The sequence below is a fragment of the Alosa sapidissima genome, chromosome 19 (genome assembly GCF_018492685.1).
Source record: "Alosa sapidissima isolate fAloSap1 chromosome 19, fAloSap1.pri, whole genome shotgun sequence".
Classification (NCBI taxonomy): Eukaryota; Metazoa; Chordata; class Actinopteri; order Clupeiformes; family Clupeidae; genus Alosa; species Alosa sapidissima.
The window spans coordinates 25,684,845-25,695,950 of NC_055975.1; the positions used below are offsets into that span (position 1 = coordinate 25,684,845).

General features: G+C 43.4%; 2 protein-coding genes across 6 annotated transcripts in view; both read left to right on the plus strand.

The window, feature by feature from the left end:
* Positions 1-157: 157 nt before the first annotated feature.
* On the plus strand, positions 158-6,632 carry efcab2 (EF-hand calcium binding domain 2). The gene is made up of 7 exons (XM_042073399.1): positions 158-238; positions 1,064-1,148; positions 1,325-1,397; positions 1,850-1,929; positions 5,089-5,131; positions 5,504-5,570; positions 5,779-6,632. Exons 1-7 carry the CDS (start codon positions 214-216, stop codon positions 5,895-5,897), a joined length of 492 nt encoding a protein of 163 aa, XP_041929333.1. The 5' UTR covers positions 158-213; the 3' UTR covers positions 5,898-6,632.
* A 1,756-nt stretch (positions 6,633-8,388) lies between these two features.
* The window catches only part of kif26ba (kinesin family member 26Ba), a 134,988-nt gene continuing 132,270 nt past the window's right edge, over positions 8,389-11,106 (plus strand). For all 5 annotated transcript variants that reach the window (XM_042073332.1, XM_042073333.1, XM_042073335.1 and 2 more), the window contains exons 1-2: positions 8,389-8,907; positions 9,257-9,646. In XM_042073332.1, the coding sequence (XP_041929266.1) occupies positions 8,851-8,907; positions 9,257-9,646 (447 nt within the window). In that variant the 5' untranslated portion in view covers positions 8,389-8,850. The remainder of the gene's footprint in view (positions 8,908-9,256; positions 9,647-11,106) is intronic.

Below are 11,106 nucleotides of genomic sequence, written 5' to 3' on the forward strand. Positions count from 1 at the left end.
ATTGTAAATTGGCCAGGATAGAAGAGATACATTTAGAGGCGCCGTTAAAAGCAAAGATCTTAGACAAAATCTTTGGTTGAAAGTAAAGATTCTTGACCCACTCTAGAATCAAAGATCCTTGAACCCTCTCTGCTAGAATCTTTGGTTGAAAGAAGAGGGGAGGGGCACAGGGCACAGTATCCTAGCAACTACATCACGCAAACATAATGAAACATGGCGGATGATAAGGATAATGCAGGTAAAAGTGTGCTGTTCCGAAGTAAACTTGTGTGCAAAGATTCACGTATCTTCTAGGAATGTGTTGTAGCCTAATGTTAGTAGCCCGCAGTCTTTTCCTGTTGTCTCACAGTCTTGTCTTCAAACACGGTTAACCGTTAACGTAAATCAAGAAAGTTGAGTGGACAAATAGCACTTCTACCAGATATTGTAGTCATTTTGTAGCCTACAGACCGTGTAGATTTCATAAGGACAGCTGACATACAGTTGAGTGTCTTGTTTAAACATTTAACCGGGACGGTTAGAACGGCGTAAATGGGTTGCTCACATTTGAAACATTGCATGCATTCTCTAAATTTAAACTGACAGATGTCAGGCATGTCGATGTGTGAATTTCCTGAATGACAGGAAGCTGGTGTGGGAAACATTCTCTGTGGGCATGAACCAGCATCAAGCGAGAATAAAAACTTAAAATTCATGACAAGGTTATGTAGCCAAGGTTATATATGGAAAATCCTGTCAGTGTTTTGCACTTCAGTGAATTCAACTGACACATCAGTCTCTGAAATGAGAGTTGACTCCTTCAGTTGAACAGAGTATCTTTATGACAAAGGAAGCTTTAATGTTTGAGAGACGTGAACTATTAGCCTGACAAAGGGCGTGTCTAGATTTCTAGGCTAGTGAACTATGTGTGCAGCTGAGCATTTTCCCATGTAGCCTAATTTTCTACTGTTCATTTTACCACTGAACTACTTGCTTTATATCATAATATAAAGTTTTTATTTACATCATAATAGCAAGTAGTTCAGTTTACCACTGAACTACTTGCTTTATATCATAATATTAGAGGCCATCCTCTCAGAGGTTCACAAGAAGATCAGCGATGCCTTTGATCTATTTGACCATGAGTTCAACAAAACAGTAGATGTCAGGTAAGAAAGAATTAACTAACTATTAAAGCACGTGTGTCAATAGTCTACCCGATAAATTATTATAGGGGACCTAGGCCTACTTTTGCATTCCTACTTGGGATTTACTAGTGTGTCAACTCAACTGGTGGAATAAGTGGATCCCTGTGATGGTTGATCTGATGTGTGTTTTTTTAAAGGGAAATTGGAACCATAATACGGTCACTGGGATGTTTTCCATCAGAGGTAGAGTTACATGATGTCATTTCTGAAGTAAGTCTCTATGTCTCTCTCTTTCTCTCTCTTTCTCTCTCTCTCTCTCTCTCTCACCCTCCCTCTGTCTCTCTCTCCATCTCTTCCTCCCTCCCTCTCTCTCTCTCTCACTTACCCCCCCTCCATCTCTCTCTCCCTCTGTCTCTGTCTCTCTCTCTCACCCTCCCTCCATCTCTCCCTCCCTCTGTCCCTCTCTCTCTCTCTCTCTCCCTCTCACACACAAACACATACACATACACACACACACATATTTGTTAATAGTATTTTTTTATTGCTTTGATAATGTGAATGTGGGGTACCTTAGAATTACCAGATACGGTGGCAGCAGCAGCATTGTGGTCGCAACAGTCTGCCTGTTCTTGGAGATTAGAAGAATGTCTTCATGAGAAGACATGGTCTCGTTGAGTTACTGAGTGTCTTTACAGTAATATACCGCCAACTGATTTCTGCAGGCTGAAGATGAGGAGCCAATGGGATACATTCGCTTCGAGAGGTTCCTTCCCGTCATGACGAGGGTCCTGATGGAGCGCAAGTAAGAGAGATAGGGTTTGGAATGGCAGGATTGGGATGAGGAAGAGCTTGAGCTAGTCAAACACTTATCCAAAGTGACAAAAATGAGGAATAACGTTAAAGCCACAGTGCAGAGGAGACCTTAGGTAGGAATTAATACTGCACCAATCAATACCATTACTACGAGGACGTTCCCTGGCTTCTCTACGTTTATATTTCTTGTAAAATATATCAGATTCTAGCATGCATTCACTGCAACAAAATAGAATGAAAGTTATGAGCAAATTGCAGAATCAGGATTTTGACAAATTTACTCTGGAGGAACTGGTTCCCCCTCTGTCTGTTTTAACTAACCCCTTGCTGAACTGCTGCTACTTCTTTGAGGATTTAGACATGTGTTATTGTTAGCTGTTTCAAATGCACAGACATGCTCAAATCCTTAAACTGCCTCACAGTTAAGATTTGTGATGAAGAGACAAGGGGAAAACTCCGGTCAAACTCAAGCAGATGTTTAATATAAATTGGTCTATAGGGTCACAATCTATCGTTTCCTTGATGCATATCTGGAAGAAATGTCCAAAGAGGCTTATGTTTTAAGACTTACTGGAAAGGCTAAAGAATACTGGGTAAAATTTATATAAAATGTCAAAATCAGTTAGATTACTATCTGCACATGATTATTCCACACATTGAATACACAAGGTCAACAAATTCAGTCTTGATGCAGGTCTACATGTTCATTGTATATTAGAGCATATATTAGGTTATATACTTTGTGCCATAAGTTGAGATACACGCTATATTCAGAACCTGATCAAGCACAGACCTATTATCTGCCACTTGACTGTATTGAATTGCTTTGAACAGAATGATGGAATTACAGTAATAATGGTAAAGTGCAGCCTGCCAAGCATGACTGTAGAGGAGCTGTATGCATATGCTGTATGTGTTTGGGGCAGCCTAGCCTATTGGTTAGCACTTCGGACCTGTAACCGGAGGGTTGCCGGTTCAAACCCCGACCAGTAGGCACGGCTGAAGTGCCCTTGATCAAGGCACCTAACCCCTCACTGCTCCCCGAGCGCCGCTGTTGATGCAGGCAGCTCACTGCGCCGGGTCAGAGACTTTCTAATGGAGTGGAGACACAGCACTCAAAAAATGCTCCATAGAAATGCATGGGGTTAGTTTGTAACGCCAATATGGCCATTGTCTACACATATCCCACCCCTTCCTCGACAAAACATCGACATGTGAATACATTTAGCCAATCGTGTGGTGTGATGTGAATACACTGAGCCAATCATATGGTGTGTTGTGAAGACATTGTGCCAATCATGTGTTGTGATCTCGCCGCTGGAGCAAGATTGATGTGCCCGATGAGTGCCCAAAAAGCGTTGTCAAATGGCCACCGAGTGGAGGGACTTGCCTAAAAGGACTTTGGCCGGGATTAGTGTGTGCTTCACCTCACTGTGTGTACACTGTGTGCTGTGTGTGTTTCACTAATTCACGGATTGGGATAAAATGCAGAGACCAAATTTCCCTCACGGGATCAAAAGAGTATATATACTTATACTTATACTTACTTATACTTGCTACCTCTGCATTATATAGCAAAGCAGAGGTATAGTGACAGTGAGAGAGGGAGAGACTTGGAGCAGACCTGCCTGCACACGACTGTCATGCTGTGTTTGTGTATCTGTCTAGGAATCCTTATAGAACTTGAAAAGTTGGTTCATTAGGAAGTGCTACCTCGTAGTTTGACACCCTCTCTCTTGGCTCTGCCTACCTACCTGGCCTGCTGTTTGATTGAAGACCTTTGTAGGAACAGTAAACAAAGAGACAAAGTGCCTGCTGCTGATGGCACACAGGCGCAGAAACTATAGAGGGAAAGGAACTGCTAGAGAAATCTGGTGCAGAACACAGAATAACAGAATCTTAGTCAGAATGGACGTTGTTTTGTGCATCGTCCATGAGAGAAAATACATACAGCTTGTGCTTCTTGTCAGGCCATCACTGTAAATAAGAACTTGTTTTTAATGATCTGCCTGGTTAAATAAAGGGAAAAAAACAACAACAAAAAAAACGCATTCAACACATAAGAGAAGCACAGATGAGAGATGAAGACAGGAGATATGCATACTTTAGTCTACAGTTTTTTTTTAATTAATATGAATTAATGTACTGGTTTAACAACTGTTTATAACGAGTTCACAGTAGGTCTTTGGCCTGCGGACGTGTTGAGAGGTTGAAATGTGATCCAGGCGTTGATCGTACCACCTGAGGGATTATGGGTAAAGGAAAAATACATGATGGGTGAGGAGGTGCCACAGTAAAATTCCAGCTGGTGGAATGCTGGTTTTCAGAAAACCCTGAAGTCGTCACACGTCTCCCAGCCTGTCAGAGCGAGTCTAAAGAGACCTACGAACTCTAACATTGTATCGGAAATGTGGTCCCTTTAGTAATTAGTAATTAAAGTGTTAAATAAATCAGATAGTTGTCTATCATCATGTTCTGTTCTCTAACATTTTTGCTTCGTTTTAACTCTTCATATTTCCTATTTCTGTTCAACTCATGTATTTATTATTTTAATGCACAGTATGCAGATGTGACCTTTCAGCAAGCACCCATGTGTTATTTACCTCAAAGCATCCTACATTACTATCACATCTATGTGCTATATAAACACAGAACGGGCTCGGTTGTAAGACAAGACATGAGATTGCCCTGACCTACTCCAAGTGTTACAACACACATCTACATGTGCATTTAAAAGAAAATTAAAAAAAAATAGAATATCATGGAAAAGTCCATTGCCCTGCCCATACAGAGACATTAAAGGCTCAGGTAACCATTTCTGGTGTTTTGATTTAATTATTAAGTAAGTTAATTGTAAAGATTAGAGCTCATTTCAGGTCAATATTTTTGAGATTCTAGATTCTAGCTGTAAACCGTAATAATCGTAGAATAATCAAGATTAAAACAAAAAATGTGTAAGATCAGGACATGCAGAGCTGTAAGACTAGCGTATATGAATAAACGTTCTGACCTATGGTGAGTGGTTGTACAGGTGTGTAAGATCAGGGCATGCGTTGCTGTAAGACTACCGTATATGAATAAACGTTCTGACCTATGGTGAGCGGTTGTACAGGTGTGACACTCACGGCTCCGCCTCCTACTCCTGCAGGTTCCGGCCCATCACAGAGGATCTGCTGCTCCAGGCGTTTGAGGTCAGTATCTCTGCAGTATCTCTGCAACTATTTATTTATGTATTGGTTTGTTTGTTTGTTTGTTTATGTTTTATTTGGCTCAAAGGTCACTCTGTGTGTCATTCTCCAATTCTTGTTAGACAGTGTTACGCATATTTTTGGTTAAAACACTATGATGTTTCATTGCCTTTTTTCTCTCTCTCTCACGCACACACACACACACCTTGCTAACACAGAGATGCAAGCACATACACACACACACACGCGCGCACACACACGCACACACACGCACACACACACACACACACACACACAAACACACACACACACACACAGCAATATTTAATTGGCCAATGACTTATGTGTAACACTGTAACACTTGTTGTTTGGTAGGTTTTGGATCAACAGAATAAAGGCTATTTAGAAGCAGAAGAATTAACAAAGTATATGACTCTGGAAGGTAAGAGGAATTTTAGGTATTTCTCTCTCTCTCTCTTTCTCCCTTTCTCTCTCTCTCTGAGCATAATAACCCATGAGCCATATTTATGATACTCCTCATAGCTATGTTTGGTCATGGTGCCACCTGGTGGTCTTAGGCAGCCATCACATCAATCCAATCTTATTTGAGAGTCCGTTCAATGTTGACCCTATATTGTCGTGCTCTACAGGGGAACCCTTCACCCAAGAGGAGATGGAAGAGATGCTCTCAGCTGCCCTCGACCCAGAGAAGAATGTCATCGCCTACAAGGACTTTGTGAGCATGATGGTCATCGATGATGCTCAGTGACCGCAAGGTCCGAACCCAAACAGTGGCTGACTGGGGAGTGGTCCAGGCCCCGAACCTATTTCCAGTCCAGGCTGGGTAAAAAAAAAAGCAAACACAAAATGAAAATGGGATGAGGGCTTAGGAAGAGGATGGTAATTAAAAACAAAATCATTTTCTTTTCTTTTCCTTATTTATTTATATACATAGATATGGTGTTCTTTCCTTTTTTACTGTAATGTCTATTCCTTGTCTTTCCTTTGATTCAATCACAAATTATACTGTATTGTGATTGCCAGACAAAACAAAGAGAGAAAAAAGAAAAAAAAAGGAAAAAAGTCCTCCAATGATGGGGGGGGGGGGGGGGGGGCGGTTGGTGGTGGGATAAAAAACAAAAACAAAAAAAACAAACAACACACAAAACGCCATCGACTCATTACATTCTACTGTCAATGAGGATGATAATAATATTCCGTTAAAAAAGCTAAGTCTTTCTTTAATTACGTGTTCTCTGTTCTCCTTAAGAGTCTCCAGAGAAATACAGAAGGTATTCCCACAAATCCTTTATTATTGGTTCTATTTCTCCAAAGCTAATATAATTTTACTCAATTCACTGCAAATAGTGTTTGCTAGATTTGTATGTGTTTACTTGTTGTTTGAAAAAGCCTGCTGTTTTATTGGGTTAGGATTTATGTACAACCTGAAATGTAATAAACCAGCCATACTCCTCTGAACCCAGGAGGTCTATACTTGTGGAGAGATATGCCTTTTAATGACTCAGAGAGCAGTGTGTGTGTGTGTGAGTATGTGTGTAATTTGTGTGTGTGTGTGAGAGTGAGCATGTGTGTAATGTGTGTGTGTGTGTGTGTATGTGTGAGATGTGTGTGTGAGTATGTGTGCAATGTGTGTGTGTGTGAGAGATATATGTGTGTCTGTGTGTGCAAGATGTGTGTGTGAGTATGTGTGTTTGTGAGAGAGTGTGTGTGTGTGTGTGTGTGTGTGTGTTGGTGAGGGGAGTTGAATTTGCTCTTCATTATTTTTTATTGGCGAGGCCAGGGAGGGAATCCCCACAGCCACTGAGCGGAGCAGAGCATGACGCGGTGACACGCGAGTGGGGCTCTCAGTACTGATGGGCGAGGGGTGGCAGTCCTGTTGCCAGTGCCAGCGCTTGTGCCTGACTTCATTAGCCAGGCTCACACAGGAAGGCTGGCTGGCTGGCGTGAGGCACACCGGCTCAGGAGGCTTCCTCAGTAATAATTTAACACAAATTAGCCTTCTGCTCCCACCATCTTCTGTGTTCCAGAGGGGGGTGCAAGTCATCGCTTTATCTTAGCATTGATTGTACCTTTGATTAGTGGTCCCTTGTAATAAGTATTATATATGCTTTTCATGCAATAACTAAGTGGGTACAGAGAGAGAATAAGTATAAATACTCTTTTGATCCCGTGAGGGAAATTTGGTCTCTGCATTTATCCCAATCCGTGAATTAGTGAAACACACACAGCACACAGTGTACACACTAAGCCCGGCGCAGTGAGCTGCCTGCTACAGCGGCGCTCGGGGAGCAGTGAGGGGTTAGGTGCCTTGCTCAAGGGCACTTCAGCTGTGCCTACTGGTTGGGGTTCGAACCGGCAACCCTCCGGTTACAGGTCCGAAGTGCTAACCAGTAGGCCACGGCTGCCATATGCCATGGCGATTATTCATGTTCACTCACTACATCAAACATGTTCACTTCATCACATTCCACACCGCAAAACTCTGAATGTTATCAGAATCCACCCATCCATGTATTGTCTCAGTCGCCATAGAACAAACTGTTGCCAGCAGTTACCTCGTGCTGTGGAGTTATGGAGTTCTCCTCATCAGCAGAAGATGGCGCTAGTTGTCCGCGTTAGGTAGTGCCTAGTCTAAAATTAAACGCATTCACCTCAGCTCATTTCCTCAACAAGCTTTCGGTACATTCCGGCTGTCCTTTCAAAATGTTATTACAGATTCGGTACAGTGATGTATGATTATTAAACAGAGAACTTGATTATAACGAGAAGCGATTGATCCTAAGACCCCTTACAAATCGTGTTATCAAGTTATGTAATTAAGAATGCAATTATTATTATAGCGGAATGGTTTCAGAGGGTAGACCTAGTAGCCTATAAATCCTTTGTGTAAAGTGTTATTGGAGCTAAACTGGACTGATTTTAGTAACGTATAAGTCACTTTGGGTATACTCCTGTTGTAAAATGTGCTATAAATAAACATTCTTTGATTTGCACGAGGTGCCGAAAAATTGGCAACACCAACTTAAATTGCAAAGTGAAAGGGCCGATTCCCTAGAAGATACTTTTGAGCATCCCTCTTGTTACCTACAGAAAACTTTCTACCCTCTGGAAGAAAATGGACGCCCACCTGTCACTCAAGAGCACACCGATATTCCATTGGTCGAGCAAGGAGAAAGGGGGCAGTCGAACTCCAACCAGAGACAGATGTGTTTCTGTGCTTTTAAATGACTCACGGGCACTTCACTCTCCCGTGGGCTGTAGGCGCTCCCAGAACGACAGACAGGCAGTTTTCCCTGCGAGGATAGCGCAGCTGACAGTCTGGCTGTGGCAAAGCGCGTCCTGCTCCTGGTCTCGCCACCACGTAGCCTGCAGTCTCCGGGCATTTCGGCTCTGCGCCCCTGCTTGCAATGCTGCCTTGGCTTGGTCGGAAAACCAAAGCAGTGCGCACGCTGCTTGGATATCAGAAGTCACCGTAGGCAGAGGAAGTCGGAATCCCACAGATCTCCAACTAGTGCAAGTGGAATTACTGATTGCAGCTGTTGCAGCCGCTCTATGGATAGTCTACTGCATAATTCTTATCCGCGAAACTAAACTTGGAAGGGAGAAGATTGTGGAATTTACGGAACACTGATTTTGCCCACTTGGATGTAACAGATTATTCATAGCTTTACTTTCCCCTTTCCCTCTCCCTAACCTTCAACATGACTTCTCTCTCTGGGCACAAAGAGAAGTCTGGGACTAGGAGTCGCAAATATGGGGTAGGTATTTGTATAGAGGCTAATCAATTGAAAGAAAATGTAGGTCAAGCATTGTAGTTGGAACATACAATAACTTGGCTGTAAGCCACAAGGATAAGCTATGTCAGCTATGTTTGACAGCCTACAGGTTTCGTAGTATGGGTAATAATTACTGCGGCACTTTGGTACAGATAGCCTGCAAATAGGTTATTTTAATGCCAGGTCACAGTGTTTCTGCATCATGCACTGTAGGATATACCGGTTTGAGGTTTAGGGTACCAATTTGAGGTTTAGGATATATATTTGAGGCTTTCGACACATTGTAGATTTATGGAGCAACTGTTAAATGTCTGCATTGTGTTTTCAACAGATGACAGATACCTCCCCGACCAAATCTGCATCTTTTTCTCCGGAGACCTGGTACCGGAAAGCGTACGAGGAGTCGAGGACCGGGAGCCGCCCGGCCCCTGAGGGAGCGGGCTCAATGCCCGGTTCGTCTGGAACACCTTCGCCTGGATCTGGTACATCCTCTCCCGGGTCTTTCTCGGGCTCACCGGGCACCATATCCCCAGGAATCGGGACCGGTTCGCCGGGCTCTTTGGGCGGATCCCCAGGATTCGGCACTGGGTCCCCGGGTTCTGGAAGTGGAAGCTCACCGGGTTCGGATCGCGGAATATGGTGCGAAAACTGCAATGCGCGGCTGGTGGAGCTGAAGCGACAAGCTCTGAAGCTGCTTATCCCTGGACCGTATTCCAGCAAGGTAGGCGCGACCGATCTGGCGCGTTACGCACATCTGCACGCTTTAACGCTTGTCCACAAACTGTTCAGGAGCGGACATTCAACACTTGATATGAGTATATTACGCATAGTTATCTGATGGTGGTTTGGTCGTCTATACTGCAATATGTTTAGATCATTACTGAAGTTTATGTGATATGGTGTCATTGCTCAGGGGACATTTGAAAACCAGAAATCCACTTGAAAAAAATTGAAAAGATAAGGGCCTCACAGGACGCTTTATATTTTCCAGAAGACTTCCTAGACTTTTATGCTATAGTCTATACAATTTACAAATAATTTTGAGAGAGAAAAAGGTAGCCAATCTGTTTAACAACAATAAATTGCGTCATCGTTTAAAACAGCAAATGCCACTTCATGTAGTGTCGACCTGAAATGAAACTGATCATTTTGAACAAAATGCATGTGGTGTGGTTTGTAGTTGCTGCGTTTAACCCATGCAGCAACAGTAGGCTAATCTGCAGCAAAACAGCTAGTGCAAGAAAAAATACTTGCTTTCCGTCAGGGTGGGGTGAGGAGCAGGCGATTTCCAGCCTTTTCAACGTGTTGCAGATCGCGGGGGCGCCCTGGTTTTCTCAGTGGGCAGTGTGGAGTCAAGCCTGATGACGAGATTAACCACAGGGGGGTCAAGTTAATTGGCGACAAACAAAGGTTCTTTGCCCTGCACTTACCGTGTACTGTAAAACAACCCCAAAAGTGGAAGTGCGTCATTATGTCAGTAAATGGAATGCTGTAAAAGAGCATCGTTAAGAGCGCCTAAGGGGGGTTGTGCAGGGTTTTAGAACCGCAATTATTAAAGCTGTAACGCATTGCATTCGGCTAATTGCTTCATCCTGTAGAGGTCTGTCCCATTGCACGTCCCTGTCGGCGCCTTCTTATCAGGGCAGAGGGCTGTGCTGGCTATCCTGCTCGGATGGAGAGACATAGCCCACATTACTGAGTTATCATTGTAGCAGAACAGAGTCTTCAGGAGTGTGGAGGTGTCGTGAGATTGACCGTGCAGGCCGGGACACCAGACTTAAGTGGGACTCTAGGGCAGGAGAGCAGGTCATGAAGGCTGTGGGACAACCAGGCGGCAGTTCTGTGTTTTTTTGAGAGGGGGCGCTGTGTAGCAAGTGCTGCGACATTGTAGCCCTGAAGCATCATTGGTTGGAGTTACAGTAAATGGTGTAGCCTTGGCACCCCCGTAGGCCTACACTAGCTGGGGCACACTTGGAATGAAATTAAAACCTGAATGGTTGACGTTTTAGGGAAAGTAAACAATACGATTTAACTTTCCTAAACACAACGGAAGTTATTTGAAATATTCAGGCGACTAAGATCATGTTGTGGTCACCATGCATTATGTACCAGTGTATTTGTACAATTCAGGGGTGGACTCAATTTCATTCCACTGAGAAATACATCACGGGGAGTCAACAT

What these genes read in the sequence shown, in the direction of transcription:
- efcab2 (XM_042073399.1), top strand. Translation starts at nt 214, where the DNA reads ATGGCGGATGATAAGGATAATGCAG. An exon ending in AACAAAACAGTAGATGTCAG is followed by an intron (nt 1,149 to 1,324) that starts GTAAGAAAGAAT and finishes GTTTTTTTAAAG; the next exon opens with GGAAATTGGAACCATAATAC. An exon ending in AAAGTATATGACTCTGGAAG is followed by an intron (nt 5,571 to 5,778) that starts GTAAGAGGAATT and finishes CGTGCTCTACAG; the next exon opens with GGGAACCCTTCACCCAAGAG.